Source organism: Odocoileus virginianus, chromosome 20 (assembly GCF_023699985.2).
Source record: "Odocoileus virginianus isolate 20LAN1187 ecotype Illinois chromosome 20, Ovbor_1.2, whole genome shotgun sequence".
Taxonomy (NCBI): Eukaryota; Metazoa; Chordata; class Mammalia; order Artiodactyla; family Cervidae; genus Odocoileus; species Odocoileus virginianus.
In genome coordinates, this window is record NC_069693.1 from 4,426,897 (window position 1) to 4,446,148 (window position 19,252).

General features: G+C 46.7%; 1 protein-coding gene and 1 pseudogene across 1 annotated transcript; both read right to left on the reverse strand.

The window, feature by feature from the left end:
* Window positions 1-413: 413 nt before the first annotated feature.
* LOC110145271 (cationic amino acid transporter 3-like) lies at window positions 414-5,746 on the reverse strand. The gene is given in 12 exon segments (XM_020905499.2): window positions 414-535; window positions 702-810; window positions 1,080-1,246; window positions 1,446-1,645; window positions 1,834-1,936; window positions 2,037-2,176; window positions 2,375-2,597; window positions 2,774-2,886; window positions 3,292-3,477; window positions 4,296-4,396; window positions 4,398-4,465; window positions 5,377-5,746. Coding segments are annotated over 12 exon segments (1,902 nt in total).
* A 10,189-nt stretch (window positions 5,747-15,935) lies between these two features.
* On the reverse strand, window positions 15,936-17,336 carry LOC110145258 (solute carrier family 2, facilitated glucose transporter member 3 pseudogene; annotated as a pseudogene).
* Between the last annotated feature and the right edge of the window lie 1,916 nt (window positions 17,337-19,252).

Here is a 19,252-nt window from a genome sequence, read left to right on the forward strand (position 1 = left end):
ATTGTGGTACTTTCCTGGTGAAAATGTGTCTTGCTGCACACTTATGAAGCATGCACTTTTCTGTATACATATGATATTTTAAAAAGCTTACATGAAAATTGTACAACTGTAGGAATTCCCTAGAGGTCCAGTGATTAGGACTTGGTGATTTCAGTCCTGTGGCCCCAGGGTTCATTCTCTGGTCAGGGAACTAAGTTCCCACAAGCTATGCTTTGAAGCCAAAAAAACAAACAAAAAAACAAAACAAACAAACAAAAAAACCATGCAGTATTTAAAGTTGCTTTGTCCATTGGCAAAAAATTCATGGCTGTAAATGCATCCCACATTCATACTCCGTAGAGGCTCGGAGGGTCCTTGAACCAGCAGACCCTCCAGGGCATGGAGGGATTCCACGCAGCATCTACTTCCTGTGGTTAAGATGACCCAGCACCAGGGATGTCTTTGTCAAGAGTCTGGGAGGTGGAGGCTGGTGGCTGTTGCTCATTGTTCTCCTCCAGGCTGTGTCGGATCCCATATCCAAAGTATATGACAAATCCTAGTAGGGAAACGAGATGATGAGAAGGGAAAGTAGGTGCTCTCCCCACTTATAAATGTCCAATAGGCCTCCCATCATGGCGTCTGACACAGTTTAGGGAGAAGTGGTAGGAAAAGGATTAGGTTCAGTCACTCAAGGGGTCCTATTTTCCAAGGAAGCTTCTTACCAATCGCTTCCCAGATGCCAAATAGGGCCCAGGTCCCAGAGGTCATCTGCATCATCAGGTAAATGTTCACAAAGATGCTCACCAGTGGGAGGACAGGCAGAGCAGGGACCTGTGGGCAGAGTCAGTTCATCCCTGAACACACCCCAGACGTCTGAAAGGGAGACCCTACCCCACGTGGGTGGGAGACTCCATTATTACTGGGGATGTGTTCAGTACCTCTTAGATTGGATTTGTAAAGCACTGAGTGTGGATCAGGGAAGAGTCCAGTGGTTTCAGTAACTCCCCTTCTTCCCTGATCCAGCAAAGGATGTTTAGACCTCAAAGCATGCAGACTTCATAAACTAAAGGTGGACATTTTGGGCACATAAGGTCACCTACCTTAAAATAAAGATGAGTGGGGCTCTGGGGCTGCCTCCAGATGATGACCGTGACCCCAGTGATGAGCAGCAGCAGCAGCACAGTCACTGCTGTGAGCACGGGGTCTCCAGAGAACACCTGGCTGGGCCACTGGGCCAGGATCAGGCTCAGGATGGTCAGCAGGAGAACTGCAAGGGTCAAGGTGGAGGAGAACAGGCTGGACTCCAGAAGACAAAGACGTCAGGACCTCGGGTCACACCCCTCCCCAGGCTGCCCACATCAGGAAGGGCCATGATATCTCCAAGTGTCCTCATCAATGAAAAAGATACGTTTCCACCCTACCCTGCCCATTTGAGAATACCATCAAAAACAAATCCCACTGCTCACCAAGCAGGGAGGCACATCCATAGACAATCCACCCAGATTTCTGGGTGGGGATGGTGCTTGTAGGGAACCATAGACTCTTTAGAATGTTTGAGGTTCCTGCTTCAGGTCCATAGTCCAAAAGACTTCCTTCAACTTCAGACTTCATCTCAATTTTGTCTTCTGTTTTCTCCTTCTTGCTTAAGATCTGATCTGGCTGGTATCTGAATTACAGGTATTACAGAAATAATAATAGCAGCTCCTACTCATCCAACATTGGACAATCTAATCTATCTATTCCCAGCTAAGTGGACAGGGACATTTAGAAAGCAGCATGAAGGCAGAGGATGATTACCTCCCCATCAAACTCCTAGAGCCCAAAGCCCCCAGTCAAGGTGTAGTGGGGTCTCACCTGAGGACAAGCACAGCAAAAACCACCACGGAATAAGCAAGCAGGGTCCCAACAGATACGAGATCCACAAGATCCATGAACTCAAAGAGTAATGCCATGACCGCTGAAGTGACAGCATAGACAAGGTGGGGAGGGGAGAGAGTGAGTAACCGCTGCAAGTTTGGGAAGTTGATTCAGAGAAGGAGTAGGTTCTTTTTATTCACCTGCAATGTTTCCAGAAGCCATGATGGCCATGATGGGGGTGCCTGTGCGATCATAGATCCGGGCAAGTCCCCGGAAAATGAGCCCGTCTTCTGCCATTGCATAGATCAACCGAGGCATGGTGAACATGGTACCCAGGAGGCTGGGAGAGGAAATGGGGACATGTGAGAGGACATGGAGAAGCAGGAGAGACCAGGGCATCCACTCCCTTGTCTACATGGGGTAAGATGTCTTTCTTTCTTGTCTCTCAATCCCAAGGGCTGGGATACCTGAGCATCTGACAGTAGAAAAAACCAAGACACTCTTTCCCCTTCCTTGGGGAGAAAACCAAGACACTGACCTGGATGTAAGAGCGCAGAGGGTGCCAACAGCCACGACATATCTAGCAGGGTTCCAACCAACAAGGAGAAAAGCCTGCGGCAAAGGACTCTTGGGCTGAATCTGGTAGTAGGGCACCATGAGGGTTAGTGCCACTGAGACTCCAAAATACGCCAAAAAGCAGATGAAGAGAGAAATCATGATGCTGAAGGGGATGGAATGCTGAGGATTTAGGGCTTCTTCCCCTGCAGGAAGGGTGGAAATACTGAGTCAGGAAAACATGCTGGGATGAAAGCACAAAATCAAATTTCCTCTTGAATCTTCAAGAACAGGCTAACCTACTACCAACCCCTACACCCAAGGCGTAGGGCAGCCCAAACTGTGCCCAACCCTCTGATGGGACACACCGTGACCATGTTACCTCTTGTGGCAATGGAATCAAAACCAAGAAATGTGTAGAAACATGTTGCTGCCCCGTGGAGAATTCCTTCAAAGCCAAAGGGCATGAACCCTCCAGAACCCAGAGGGTCCAAGCTATGGTGAGAGAAGGGATGAAGAAGGACATGGATGAGATGTGTTGAGCCATCTCTACTGGACTCCTCCCTTACTACCATGAATCCTGGACCCTCATCACCTGGATCCATCAGCCCAGGTCTCTTTGTTGTTTTGTCACTAAGTCATGTCCTACTCTTTTGCAACCCCCTGGACTGTAGCCCTCTAAGCTCCTCTGTCCGTAGGATATCCCAAGCAAGAATACCAGAGTGGGTTGCCATTTCCTTCTCCAGGGGATCTTCCCAACCCAGGGATCGAACTCAGGTCTCTGGCATTGGCAGGCAGATTCTTTACGACTGAGCCACCAGGGAAGCCCCAGTCTTTTAGTCTCCACCATATCTCCAGCTCTGCACCACCTCCCCCAAGCATTGCTACGGCCAAGAGTACCGTTCCAAACTATAGGTGTCGGTGGATCCAGATGCGTTCAGTTTGTAGTCCTGTTCTGTGAGCTCCCAGTTGTGAAGGTCTCCTTTAATGAAGCCAGAGAGGATGATGAAGCTGAGAACCAAAATGTTGATGACTGTGAACACTTTGTTAACCAGGGTTGACTCACGAGCTCCCAGGACCAGTACTCTTGTGGGAAAGATGGAATATGAGACATCCAAAACAGCTAAATCCATAGTCACAGAAAGCAAACTAGTGGATGTCAGGGGTAATGGAGTCAGTGGTGGTGGTGGATGAATGGACGGTGATTGCTCAGTGGATAGGTGTCTCCTTTTGGGGTGGTAAGTATATTTGGAACCAGATGAAGGTAACTGTTACCCAACATTCTGGATGTACTAAGTACCACTGAACTGTACACTTTAAGGTGGTTAATTTCTTACTGTGACAATCATCTCACAGTATATACCTCTACCAAATTGTCATGTTAAATCCAAATCTACCAAATGTCAGCTTAAATTTGTACAGTGTTGCATTTATAGCTCAACAAAGCTGGGGAAAATAGTATGTTTAATTTTATGCTATGTTATTTTCTTCTCAATTAAAAATATATCTTTGTAAGGTCTCAATATGGTCTCAATAAATGATTCTCAGCTGGGGTTGACTTTGTATGCCAAGTGACATTTGACAATGTCTGGGGACATCATGATTTTCACAGTTTAGGAGGTGTGTGTCACTGGCATCTATTGAGTAAAGTTCACAGGTGCTACTCAACATCCAACGAGTGATGAGTATTTTTAAAAGACCCAAATTGCACACCCCCACACCTATGAATGATCAAGCCCCAACTGTCAGTGGTACCAAGAATGGGAAACAACGCTCTATGTCTTGCCTTCTTGTCTTTCCTATCAAAGATCCTATTTTCCAGTCCTCATTCTCCATCATTTTGCTACCCCAAGCCTTTCCCTCCTGAGCTTCTGCTCTGCACCCCACTCTTCCCATCCTATCACCCCCTCTCACCTGTGAGCAGCAGCACCAGGCCCAGGGTGACGAAGTCTGCATAGGTGGGCAGGAAGTAGGGCATTTGCAGAGAGAGAGTTCCCTGTAACCCCCTGAGAGATGTGGTTCCCAATCAGGCTGTCCAAGGCAGAGCTCCAGCCCCGGGCTACACAGGCGGTGCCTGCAGCGGCAGAGGAAGGAACATCCACTGACAAACATAAACTGATTCCTAGTATGGGCCTTGGACTGCAAGGAGACCCAGCCAGTCCATCCTAAAGGAGATCAGTCCTGGGTGTTCATTGGAAAGACTGATGTTGAAGCTGAAACTCCAATCCTTTGGCCACCTGATGCAGAGAGCTGACTCACTGGAAAAGACCCTGATGCTGGGAAGGATTGAGGGCAGGAGGAGAAGGGGATGGCGGAGCATGAGACAGCTTGATGGCATCATTGACTCGATGGACGTAGGTTTGGGTGGACTCCGGGAGTTGGTGATGGACAGGAAGGCCTGGCGTGCTGCGGTACATGGGGGTCGCGAAGAGTCGGACATGACTAAGCGACTGAACTGAACTGAGTATAGGCCGTGGGCTATATTTTTCTGGAGGAACCCAAACAAAATACCTGACCTCAAAGAGTTTCTTTTCATGGGTTGGCATGGGAAGACCCAGACGATTCACAAAATAGATCAACTATTTAATATGCTAGGAGGAGATTAATGTTATGTAAGAAAACATAACAGGAAGTTGAGACCAGGAGGGCTGGAAGGTGTGTTGAAATTTTAAATCTGGATGTAAAGGAAAATTCCATGAAAGAAACAGTTGAGCTGAGACTTCAGCATGGTGAGGGGATGAGCCTGCGGGTCATGCCTCCCTCTCAGCCACTGCCTAGAGTCCCCTTTCCTTGTGGGTTCTTGGGCCATCATTTAAGGAAAGCAGGGGAGAGCTGAGAACAATGAAGTTATGGAGTTTTCCTGCCACTATTATCCACTTCCCCCTACAAGGCGGATGATCAAATTCTCGTGAAAGAGTGAAGACCTAAACCCCACCTCCTAGAACCTGATCTTAAGCCCCACACTCTTCCGATCCATCCTCTCACCAATGACCAAGGACAGGATGAGGTTCCAGCCAGTGATGAAGGCACAGAGTTGTCCCATGGTGATGTAGCTGTAGAGATATGCGGAACTGGAGCCTGGTACCCGGGCCCCAAACTCTGCATAGCAGAGCCCGAACAACACACAGGACAGGCCGGCCACCAGGAAGCAGATGACGGTCGCCGGTCCAGCTCTCACTTTGGCCACTGCACCAACCAGGATGTACACGCCAGCCCCCAGCGTTCTGCCCACACCCAAGGACACCAGGTCGAGGGTGTTCAGATGAGCTTTGGGACTCGCAGACTCTGCTCTGGCCTCCAGCGGCTGCCTGTGGACCAGCTTCTGACCAAATTGGCGAACATACTGATGCAGCATCCTAGACGTAGCTGACATGTTACAACCTGCTGAGAAAGTAAGACACAAAGCCATCAAGAAGGTCGATCTGCCGTTGGCCCTGGGAGCCCAATTCCACAGAGCAATGGAGTGATTAGGAGCAGTTGGTCAAAAGGCACATTGAGCAAGTCTTCCATGTCTGAGCTTTGGATTGTTAAACTCAGGGAAGACTTTTAATAGGTTTCAAAGTTGCTGGAAGTGTAAGAGGATTGAGGAGAAGAAAACATGTTGCATCAAAATGTGCCACAGTACTGAACTGGATGCTTAAAATATTTTAAGATGGCAAATTTTATGCTCTGTGGTATTTATTCCTGTTTTCCTAAATTGCTGCCGTGGTGAATAATAGAGCCAACTTCACAGAGTTGCTTCAGAGGGTTGTAGCAAACCCCATGGTAACTTAATATAAATCACCATACAGTCATCTCTGCAGTCACCAAAACCTGAGGATTCTCAAGTCACTTATGTCATCCCTGTATCCACAGAGGAGGAACCCACAGATACGGAGGACCAACAGTATACAGGAGATTCACATCAGCATTCACATCACAAACCCTCTATAAGGGGAATCTTCACTATCGTTTGAGCACCACTCAAAAAAGAGTCACAGCCTGCAGACTTGATCTAACTTCCGAAATCCAACCTCTTCTCACACAAACACAGTCAGATCCCAGCTCCTGTTTTCATCTAGAAAATGGGTCTCTCTGCCCTCAGGCTGGAGCCAGGCTGACCCCCTGCACTCTGGGGTTGCAGAGGTCTCTTTGGGAGGATGTGAACTCAGCTCCCAGTCTCCTACAGAAGAGGCTGACCTGAGACTTACTGGATCCTTGGAGCGGAGCCTGGGGCACTGGGTCAGTCAGGGAGGCTGAGGTTAAGCTGGAGCTGAGACATCTCTAAAAACTGAAGCAGGGAGTCCTGAGCACAGAAGACAGTCCTCACCCCTGGGTTGTTGGGGTGGAGATGGGGCTGGGTGGGCGGGGAGCATCTGCTGTGTTGCTATCAGCCCTGACTCTTCTGTGGTTACCCTTGGGGGAGGTTCCAAGACGGTTTGTGTGTGTGTGTGTGTGTGTGTGTGTGTGTGTGTGTGTGTGTTAAAAGACAGATAACATAAAATTGACTAGTTTAATCATTTTAAGTGTGCGGATCAGTCACGTAGGGCTTCCCTGGTGGCTCAGCTGGTAAAGAATCTGCCTTTTATGTAGGAGACCTGGGTTCAATCCCTGGGTTGGGAAGATTCCCTGGAGAAGGGAACAGCTACACACTCCAGTAGTCTGGCTGAGAGAATTCCATGGACTATACAGTCCATGGGATAGCAAAGAGACAGACATGACTCAGTGACTTTCACTTTTCAGTCAAGTTAAATACATTCACTTTTTGTGCAAACAAACCAGGACTTTTTCTTCTGGCAAAACTGAAATTCTACCCACTCAACAACAACAACCCCCTTTTCTCCTTTCCCAGTTCCTGGTAATTACCATTCTGCTTTCTGTCTCTATGAATCTGGCCACTCTAGGAACTTCATTTCAGTAGAATCAAACAATATTTGTGCTTTCCTGGAAGGCTTATTCTACTTGGTAGAATGTTTACTAGGTTCATCCATGTTGTAGCATGTGTTAGAATCCCCTTCCTTTTTAATGCTGAAGAATACTTTATTGTAGGCACATACCACATTGGCTTATCCATTTTTTTGATCAATGAGCACTTGGGTTGCTTTCATGCTTTATTTATTGTGAAAAATGCTGCTATGAACAGGAGTGTAAAAATATCTCTTCCAGAGTGTGTCTTCAATTCTCTTGGGTGTAGCCTCAGAAGTAGAATTTCTGGATCATATAGTTCTAGGATTTTTATCTGCTTGTGATAGAGAAAATGTTCACATATTGAGGAATGGGGAACTCAATTTGTCTTGTACACGGTTCAGTCTGAACTGTGTGTGAACTAAGACAGCCTGTCAGACCCTCGCAGCACATCTTCTTTAACCACTGAGGTAAAGGGCATCTGTTTTGAAGATAAGGATGATAATTCCCTTCTTATGGCATTCATGCTAACACTCCCTGGAAGATAAGATTCCCTGCCCAGACACCAGGGTCCTGTAGTCTCCCTATGTACTAAGTCTGTCTCTTGAAACCTTGAAGGAATGTACCCTGTTATATTGCTGTAGGTTCTTTGTTTGGATGAGGATAAGAATGTGCTGAAAACCATGCTTTAATGGAGCGGTTAGTCAGAGCTAATTCTGAGTCTGTCCCCCAGACTCTAATACTCATTTTGTCTCAAGTAAAACATTCCTATTCCCACTAGAGATTGTTTATTTTCATGTATACTTGAATTCTTTTGATCATCGTAGACCTTGGGTAGAAAGGACTGTAAATCTGGGGATGCCACTCAAACCCTGCTCCCTCCCAGTCCTCTTACACCTCTCAGCTTCCCACAGTCTGCACATGACCTGAGAACACTCCAGTGTGTGTGTGTGGGTGGGTGGGGGGTCTTCCCTGGTGGCTCAGTGGTAAAGACACTGCCTGCAATGCAGGAGACGCAAGAGACTCGGGTTCGTTCCCTGGGTCAGCAAGATCTGCTGGAGGAGGGTGTATTGCTGATCCTATTCATGACACCAATTGTCTCACTGTTCACACTGTTCGCTGAATGCACGGTAGGTAAGGTGCAAGCTAAGAAGCTGGAAGGAGATGTGAGGAGACGTAGAAACTGCAGACACATTTATTCTCTCCTGGCTGTCATGGCAGTCATAACACAGCCTCTCTCCTGTCTGGTGCAGCAGCCATAACCATGACGTAGGTAAAATGGAGCCATAAGATAACCTCATGTAACATAACCATGATGCTGCTGCCATGTGGCCCTAATGCAGCAGCAACCAGGGCTTTCACGGTGAAGCTCTTACATGTGTCCTGCACACAGTAGCCCATGACCAGGTGAGTATGTCATGACACACATGTGCAGTGCTTTAAGTGATCTCAGCGGTTCAGTTCACTTGCTCAGTTGTGTCCAACTCTTTGTGACCCCATGGACTGCAGGATTCCAGGCCTCCCTGTCCATCACCAACTCCTGGAGCTTGCTCAAACTGATGTCCATTGAGTTGGTGATGCCATCCAACCATTGATCCTCTGTCGTCTCCTCCTCCTCCTGCCTTCAATTTTTCCCAGCATTAGTCTTTTCCAATGAGTCAGTCAGTTCTTTGCATCAGGTGGCAAAAGTATTGGAGCTTCAGCTTCAGAATAACTCCTTTCAATGAATATTCAGGACTGATTTCGTTTAGGATGACCTGGTTGGATCTCCTTGCAGTCCAAGGGGCTCTCAAGAGTCTTCTCCAACACCACAGTTCAAAAGCACCAATTCTTCACTGCTCAACTTTCTTTGTCACCCAGCTCTCACATCCATACATGACTACTGGGAAAACCATAGCTTTGACTAGATGGACCTTTGTTGGCAAAGTAATGTCACTCACCTAGAGCCAGACATCCTGGAATGTGAAGTCAAGTGGGCCTTAGAAAGCATCACCTATGAAGAAAGCTAGTGGATGTGATGGAATTCCAGTTGAGTTATTTCAAATCCTGAAAGATGATGCTGTGAAAGTGCTGCACTCAATATGCCAGCAAATTTGGAAAACTCAGCAGTGGCCACGGGACTGGAAAAGGTCAGTTTTTATTCCAATCCCCAAGAAAGGCAATGCCAAAGAATGCCCAAACTACTGCACAATTGCACTCATCTCACATGCTAGTAAAGTAATGCTCAAAATTCTCCAAGCCAGGCTTCAGCAATACATGAACCGAGAACTTCCAGATGTTCAAGCTGGTTTTAGAAAAGGCAGAGGATCCAGAGATCAAATTGCCAATATCCACTGGATCATCGAAAAAGCAAAAGAATTCCAGAAAAACATCTATTTCTGCTTTATTGACTATGCCAAAGCCGTTGACTGTGTGAATCACAATAAATTGTGGAAAATACTGAAGGAGATGGGAATACCAGACCACCTGACCTGCCTCTTGAGAAACCTGTATACAGGTCAGGAAGCAACAGTTAGAACTGGACATGGAACAACAGACTGGCTCCAAATAGGAAAAGGAGTACGTCAAGGCTGTATATTGTCATCCTGCGTATTTAACTTATATGCAGAGAACATCATGAGAAACGCTGGGCTGGAAGAAGCACAAGCTGGAATTAAGATTGCTGGGAGAAGTATCAATAACCTCAGATATGCAGATGACACCACCCTTATGGCAGAAAGTGAAGAGGAACTAAAAAGCTTCTTGATGAAAGTGAAAGAGGAGAATGAAAAAATTGGCTTCAAGCTCAACATTCAGAAAACTAAGATCATGGCATCTGGTCCCATCACCTCATGGGAAATAGATGGGGAGACAGTGGAAACAGTGACAGACTTTATTTTTTTGGGCTCCAAAATCACTGCAGATGGTGACTGCAGCCATGAAATTAAAAGACACTTACTCCTTGGAAGGAAAGTTGTGACCAACCTAGATAGCATATTAAGAAGCAGAGACATTACCTTGCCAACGAAAGTCCATCTTGTCAAGGCTACGGTTTTTCCAGTGGTCATATATGGATGTGAGAGTTGGACTGTGAAGAAAGCTGAGCACCAAAAAATTGATGCTTTTGAACTGTGGTATAGGAGAAGACCCTTGAGAGTCCCTTGGACTGCAAGGAGATCCAACCAGTCCATTCTGAAGGAGATAAGTCCTGGGTGTTCATTGGAAGGACTGATGCTGAAGCTGAAACTCCAATACTTTGGCCACCTCATGCAAAGAGTTGACTCATTGGAAAAGACCCTGATGCTGGGACGGATTGGGGGCAGGAGGAGAAGGGGATGACAGAGGCTGAGATGGCTGGATGGCATCACCGACTCGATGGGCATGAGTTTGAGTAAACTCTGGGAGTTGGTGATGGACAGGGAGGCCTGGTGTGCAGCGTTTCATGGGGTCACAAAGAGTCGGACACGACTGAGTGACTGAACTGAAATGAACTGACACCTATGAGTGATCCAACCCAAATTGTCAATGATGCCAAGAATGGGAAACGATGGTCTGTGTCTTGCCTTTCTGCCTCTCACATCAGAGACCATTCCAACCCTAATCCCCTACCATTCTGCCACCTAAGCCTTTTCTACCCCAGCTCCCCCTCCACATTGCTCTCCCCATTCTATCTCTGACCCCTGACTCACTGGTGTCCAGCAGCACCAGGCCCAGGGTAAAAAAGTCTGGGTACCTGGCCAGGAAAGAGGGCATATATGGAGAGAATGTTTCCTGTAACACCTGAGAGATGTGGTTCCCAATGAGGCTGTCAAAGGTGTAGCTCCAGACTCGGGCTACAGTGGTGGTGCCTGCAGTGGCAGAAGGAATATTCATTGACAAACATAAGTAGATTCCTAATATAGCCATGGGCTATATTTTTTGGGGGGAAGGAACCCAAAGAAAATACCAAATCACATAGAGATTCTTTTCAAGGGTTGGAATGGGAAAACCCAGATGATTCACAAAGTTGTGTGTGTATGTGTGAGTGTGAGTGCACGTGTGTGCACGCTCTGTCTTGTCTGATTCATTGTGACCCCCATGGACTGTCGCCCTCCAGGCTTCTCTGTCCATGGGATTTCCCAGGCAAGAATACTAGAGTGGGTTGCCCTTTCCTACTCCAGGGGATCTTCCCACCCAGGGATGGAACTCACGTCTCTTTTGTGTTTTGCGTTGGCAGGCAGATTCTTTACCACTGCACCACCTGGGAAGCCTTCACAAAATAAGTCAGCTGTTTAATATGCTAGGAGGAGATCAACGTTATGCAAGAAAATGTCACAGGAAATTGGGACCAGGAGAGCTGGAAAGAGAGTAGAAAATTTGAGACCAGATATAAGGGAAAATTCCATGAAGGCAGCAGTCAAGCAAAGACTTCAAAATGGTGAAGGGAAGAGCCCAGGGGACATGCCTGCTTCTCACACACTCCCTACAGTTCCCTGACCCCTGGGCTCTTGGTCCATCATTTAAGAAAGCAGGACAGAGTTGAATAGAATGATATGGTGGGACTTTCCTGCCACTGTTATCCTCTTTACCCCACAAGGTGGATAACAAGGTTCTCATGAATGAGTGAAGCGTGAAGAACGAAATCCTGCCTCCTTGTTTCCTGATCTTAAACCCACAGCTTCCCCTGATCCATCATCTCACCAATGGCAAAGGACAGTATTAGGTTCCAGCCGGTAATGAAGGCACACTGCTGACCCATGGTGATGTAGCTGTAGAGATATGCAGAACCAGAGTGAGGTGCCCCGGCCCCACTCAGCATAGCAGAGCCCAGACATCACACAAGACAGGCCAGCCACCAAGAAGGAGATGATGATCGCTGGTCCAGCGACAGACAGGGCAACTGCACCAGTGAGGATGTACATGCCAGCTCCCAGGGTTCTGCCCACACCCAAGGCCAGCAGGTCAAGTGTGTTCAGATGAGCTTCCGGTCTCTTAGACTCCTCTAGTGATTCCAGCGGCCACCTGTGGGCTAGTTTCTGAGCAAACTGTCTAACATACTGATGCAGCATCCTAGAGATAATTGAGGAGGTTCTGTTCTGCAGAAGAAACAAGGCATAAAGCCATCAAGAATGTCATCTGCCCTCGGCCCTGTGAGTTCAATTCCACAGGACAATGGAGTTGTGAGGGGCAGGTGATAAAAGGATATATTGGGCAAGTTCTCCATCTCTGAGCTTTGGTTTCTACAAACACAAATGAAACTTTTAAAACATTTCAAAGTTATTGGAAGTATAAGAGGATTGAGGGGGGCAAAACATGCTGCATCAAAATGGGCCACTGTACTGAAATGGACACAAACAGAAACATTTTTAAGATGGCAAACTTTATGCTCTGTAGTATGTTACTACCATTTCGGTTACTACCACTTCCTAAATTGCTGCCATGGTAAATAATAGAGCCAGCTTCACAGAGTTGTGGGTTGGAGCAAACCTGATGGTAATTTAGCATAAATTGCCACACAGTCGTCTCTGAGGTGTAACGATCTGGGGGTCCTCAAGACCCTTACATCATCCCCGTGTCCACAGAGAAGGAGTCCGCAGATACAGAGGGTCAACAGTATACAGGAGACTGACATCAGTATTTACACCACAAACCCTGTATAAGGGGAGTCGTTACTATTGTTTCTTTCTTTTTTTTTTGAAAGCAAACAACACAATTTATGAAGTATGCAAGGCAATGCACTAAGGCTTTTCCATTTCATCTGTGCATAATAAAGGAGTATGGCTATTTTCATTTGTACAAAACTCTCATATAAGAAACTTATTTAGGTTATAACAAGTACTGAGCAGCCACACGGTGTTTAAAGCTGATTTGTTGCTACAGAGGAAGGTCCCCCACCGCACACACACAAAACCAAGCCTGTGATGTTATATATGTACATTCAGAATTTTATTTCAAAACAAAGAACCATAGTAACAATAATAGAAAAAATCCATTTGGAAATTATTCACAACCTGGTCACTGAGAACTGGGAAAAATTCCATGCTGCACCAATGCCAACCCACTGGTCTGAGGAGTCAGAGCAGAGGCGCAGTTGGACGACAGTCCCCCATCACAGCAAAGTCCTGTCCCAAGGCTCTGCGAGTTTTGTCAAAGCCTCAGCAACCAGAGGGAATGGTGAGAACTTAGAACCAAAATACTGTCATAGGCAAGGGTTTGACAGAAGGGCTTGGAATATGTAAGCAGCAAAGAGGGGAAGGGAGATCAGGCAACATGTGAAGGAGGGATGAAGAGCCCAGTCTCCACTTCTAAAAATACTGGATGATCCTGGAGGTGGCCATGGGCTGTGGCAAATGTAATCCCTCCATCTCAGCAAACCCTCTGACCTCCCCAGATCTAGAAGCTTATTGTCCCCTTAACAGTGCCTCCCTCTCCCCATGACGCCCTTCCAGTGCACCCAGGAGGCATCATGTCCTGGTCTCACGCTCTTTCCTGTCTTCTCCTGATGTCTGAGTGGAGAGTGAGTCCTCCACTCTTAGTCTCAACATTTAGGGAGTTCTCTCTGTCCTCTGCAAAAGGAAGGGCAGCCAGATGAGATGGAACTCTGAAGTTTCAAAGAAAACCATTGATGCAGATTCCACCCAGCAGAGGCAGTGTTGTTTACATATACATGAAGGAGTCTGAACACATTATACCCAATAGGGGCCTTAGGAACCTAACAAGATAACCAGCAACTGCTTCATGACGGTGCACACACGTTCACGCTCACGTGTGGGCCTTGCCGCACATCCACACAGACCGTCACGTGTGGTCTAGAGGAAAGTTCAGGTCCCTCAGGGGGCACCTGACATGACACTGTGGTAACGTGGTAACAAGGGTAACTTGACATGGTAAAGAGACATAAACAAGCATGAGATGACCCTCATGTAATAACACACGTCAACTGGATAATAATGGTTCAGGAAAAAAAATTGTCTTCCAGCGCTGAGGTTACAAATTCCAAGTTAGCTATAAACATCTCTAAGTTCTTTTAAAACTATGGCTTAAAGCAAAATAAAAATCAACATCTAAAATCCTCTAAACAACAAACTGAAGAAATAATGAACCTCTACCAAGAACCAAGATTTTTGGTTGCTCACTTGGGAGGCTCTCCCACCAGATGGGTGATAGGAATATTTTCTTTTTTAAAAAAGTGAGTTCACTACAGAGAAAGAAGCTGCTTGGTCCAGTGAGGGGAGAGAGGATTTGTAGAAATAACCATCCCTCCTCTAGACTCCATCTAAAATTGGAACCCATAAACCCCTATTAACTACAATGCCCACCTTAGCAATAATCCTAGATTTTAAGTAATACTACTTGTAATCTTTTTTTAATTTTCTTTTTTCCATTTATTTTTATTAGTTGGAGGCTAATTACTTTACAATATTGTAGTGATTTTTGTCATACATTGGCATGAATCAGCCATGGACTTACATGTATTCCCCATCCTGAACCCCCTTCCACCTCCCTCTCCACCCGATTCCTCTGGGTTTTCCCAGTGCACCAGGCCCGAGCACTCGTCTTGTGCATCCAGCCAAAAGATGCTCAACATCACTCATTATTAGAGAAATGCAAATCAAAACCACAATGTGGTACCATTACACTCCAGTCAGGATGGCTGTTATCCAAAAGTCTACAAGCAATAAATGCTGGAGAGGGTGTGGAGAAAAGGGAACCCTCTTACACTGTTGGTGGGAATGCAAACTAGTACAGCCGCTATGGAGAACAATGTGGAGATTTCTTAAAAAACTGGAAATAGAACTACATATAATCTTAAGAAAAAAGTCCCAAAGGAAACCAATAGCTTCTTTATACAGGCATATGACTTTTCTGAGAAAGTTGAGAGTTTTTATCTGAAGGATAGAAATTGTTAAGAGGCAATGTGCAAACCTCACACACCGCATCATGCATCCTCCAGTCATGCATGACCTTTCTCCCTAAATCCTTCCCTTCTTATTGCACCTTAACCTCTTCAGTATAAAATCTTCCACCCTATAAGCTCTCTTGAAGCACCTCCCTCTAACTTCAATTTCCTTATGCTTTCATTATTTGGTAAAATTACTTTATATTAAAAAAATGAATATTTATGCAATAAAACCAGAAGATAAATAAAACTCAAGTTAATTTGCTTAGCAGAGTTGTATGGAAGTGAAGAAGGAGCTCTTATGGAATCCCTCTCTGCCCTCCACTCTTAAGTGTACCTGCTTCCTGGTGAGTCTGAGGCTGGGGGAATGGCAGCTTCTAGCCCAATCCCCAAAATGCCCTGAGGCAATTTTAGAACCTAAGGGAGCAGGAGCTGGCCAAGTTGTCACATACCAAGCGGCCAATCCCTCCTGAAATGAAGGTAGGTTTACTTGGTCTCTTCTGAGCTGAAGAGAATGTCCAAGAACTGAAAGTTTTAAAAGCCATTGAAGACAGTCTTATGATCCTCTGAGCACCCATCGAGTGTGTGGCTGAGAAAGGAATGGAGTAGCAGCATTCAGAAACAGTCCTGGGTTACAAGCTGATGAGGTCTCCCCGCTTGCTCAGGGGGAGGCTGCTTTTTGTGATGGGATGGAGGTGTGTAGGAGGCACGTCTCAGGTGTTGGGTGTCCCTCGTGGGCTGGATGCTGTTCATCTCCATGATGGGGCCTTTCTCACCGCGGGTTCCTGTCCACACCTGCCCTTCAAAGGGTAGCTGGTGTAATTTCCTCAAAAGTCCTGCCACGGGTCTCAGGAACTTTGAAGAAGGTGAAGACCCAGAAGATAACGAGGAAGGCAGTGAAGAAGATGAAAACGTAGGCGCCTAAGTAGAATGCGGCCAAGGGGAAGAGCAGTCCAACCAAAAAGTTAGAGGTCCAGTTGGAGCAACCAGCCACTGCCATGGCAGCTGGGCGGGGTCCCTGGCCAAAGAGTTCAGCCACAATAAACCAGGGAATGGGGCCTGGGCCAATTTCAAAGAAGGCCACGAAGACCAGGATGGCCCCAATACAGATAAAGCTCATCGAGCTACAATCATTCTTTAGTACCAAAGAAATTGTGATGAAGATGGAACAAAAAGCCATCCCTCCAAGGCCAATCAGGTGTAGAGTCCTCCTCCCAGCCCTTTCCACCAAGAACACAGATGCCACAGTGAAGATGGTGTTGACCACACCTGTGCTGATGGTGGCATAGACTGGCTCCTGGACACCTGCATCTTTGAAGATTCCTGTCGAGTAGTAGAACACCGCGTTGATCCCAGAGAGCTGCTGGGAGAGCTGGAGCATGATGGAGATAATGATGGGTTGCCGGTAGTTGGGGGAGCGGAAGAGCTCTAGCACTGTGACTTGCTTCTCCTGTGACATCCGCACACTCTCATCCTTCATCTCCTGGATGTCCTGAGCCACGTCCTCAGTGCCCCAGAGTCTCTGGAGGATCTCCTTTGCTTTCTCCTCCTCCTTTCTGTTAATGAGCAAGAATCTAGGACTTTCAGGGCAAAATGGAAGGGCAGCGCACTGGATGATGGCTGGTATGATGGTGAAGCCCAGGAGCAGAGGCCAGAGATCTTTAGTCCCCAAGATGTCTTCTAGACCAAAGATCTGGGCCACCAGAATTCCGATAACAATGCCCAGCTGGTTGAGAGCACCAAAGGTGCCCCGCAGGGCAGTAGGTGAGATCTCTTTAATGTACATGGGCACGAATCCTGTGCAGAGTCCACAGAAGAGGCCGATAACCAGTCGGCCCATGATCAGCATTTCAACTGACTCTGCTATTTTGCAGAATCCCATAAGGCAGCTGCCAGCTATGGCCAACAGGTTGACAATAAGCATTGAATTGCGCCTGCCAAATCGGTTGACAAAGAGTCCGACGGAGAGGGAACCGATCATACCACCCACGGAGAAGATGGCCACGGACAAGGACCACAGGGATGTGAGGAGCACCCTGGACGGGGGGGTTTCTGACTGCTCCTCCAAAGTGTAATTGAGAAAGTCCTTTATGATGGCCTCAGGAGCATTGATGACTCCAGAGTTGTAGCCAAACTGGAAAGAGCCTATGGTAGCAACTGAGATGGCGAAGATCAGAGGTGCGGTCACCTTCACGGTCCCCATGGCCCTAATTTAATTCTTTTCAAATCTTCGATAAAGATCTAGGAGTGGGACTCCAGAGACCCCTCTTCCAGGCAGCAAAAAAAAAAAAAACCCTCCAAAATGTGCTCTCTTGGTGGCAAGTTTTTCTCCAGGTCCTCAGTCTATTATTTCTATATTAAAGAGTCTAAAAAGAGTCTCACAACCTCTAGACTTGATCCAATCCCCCCTCCCCACCTCTTCTCACACAAACACAACAGCTCTCAGCTTCTTCTGCTTTCATCTGGAAAATGGGTCTCTCCACCCTCAGTCAGGAGCCGGGCTGACCCCTCTGCACTCTGGGGTTGCAGGGATCTCTTTGGGAGGATGTGAACTCAGCGCGCAGTCTCCTGCAGGAGAGGGTGACCCGAGACTTACTGGATCCTTGGAGCAGAGGCTGGAGCACTGGGTCAGTCAGTGGGGCTGAGTTTAAGCCATGCGGGGCTGGAGCTGAGACATCTCCGAGAACCAAAGTGGGGAGTCCTGAGCACAGAAGACAGTCCTCACCCCTTGGCTGTTGGGGTGGAGATGGGGCTGGATGGGTGGGGAGCAGTGTTACTATCAGCACTGACTCTTCTGTGGTTACCCTCGGGTGGGGGGTGGTTCTGAGAGGTTTTTTTTTTTATGTGTGGTAAAATACCCATAACACAAAATTGACCGTTTTAGCCATTTTTAAGTCTGCAGGTCAGTTGTGTTAAGTACCTTCAAATTTTGTGCAAATTTCAGAAGTTTTTCATCTTGCAAAAATGTCAATTCTGCTCCATTCAACAGTAATTCCCATTTCCTGTTCACAGTTTCCTGGCAATTACCCTTCTACTTTCTGTCTCTATGAATCTGACTACTCCAGGTACTTCATTTTAAGTGGAGTCATTCAATATTTCTCCTTTCCTGTCAGGCTTATTTTACCTAGTAAAATGTCCACAAGGTCATCCCCGTTGTATCTTGTGTTAGATTTCCTCTTTTTTATAATGGTGAACAATACTCTACTGTGGAGACCTACCATATTGGCTTATCCATTCTTTGATCAATGGAAAACTTGGGTTGTTCTCATGCTTTAGTTATTGTGAAAAATGCTGTGAACAGGAATTTGCAAATATCTCTTCCAGAGTGTGCATTCAATTCTTCTGCATACATCATCAGAAGTAGAATCACTGTTGTAAGATTTTTATCTGCTTGTGATGGAGAAGATGTTCACATATTGAGGTATGGGGACGTCGTTTTGACTTATAATACATGATTCAGCCTAAACTTTGTGTGAACTAAGCCCTCACAGAATGTCTTCTTTAACAACTGAGGTAAAGAGCATCTGTTTTAAAGATAAGGATGAGTAACTCCCTCCTCATGGCATCAGTGTTAGCACTCTCTGGGAGATAAGGTTCCCTTCCCAGTCAGCAGGGAGCTGCCGTCTTGCTGTCTGTGTATGAAGTCTGTCTCTTTTGAAACCTTGAAGGAATACATCCTGTCATGTTGATGTATGCCCTTTGCTTGGATGAGGTAGAAGACTGTGCTGGACACCACGCTTCAGCAGAGCAGTTCCTCAGAGCTATAGCGACACTGTCTCCCTTGCTACAGTCTGCAGTTTGGCTCAAAGAAAACTTTCCTATTTCAGCTATGTGCTTTTCATTGACCATTTCTGTGGACACTTGAACTCATTTGATCATCAGGGACCCTAGGAAATGTGGGCTGTAAGGCCCAGGACCCCACTCAAGCCTGCTCCCTCCCAGTCCTCTTACACGACCTGACTCCCCACAGTCTGCACCTGACCTGAGACACCCCAGTGTGTGGACCTCCAAGCTCAGCTGTGCCCCAACCAGGAGAAGGGAGCTTAACATCTCTGATGTCAATTCAAGCAACACAAACATTAAACAAGCATTGTGCTTTGTTCAGTCTTGAACAATTGA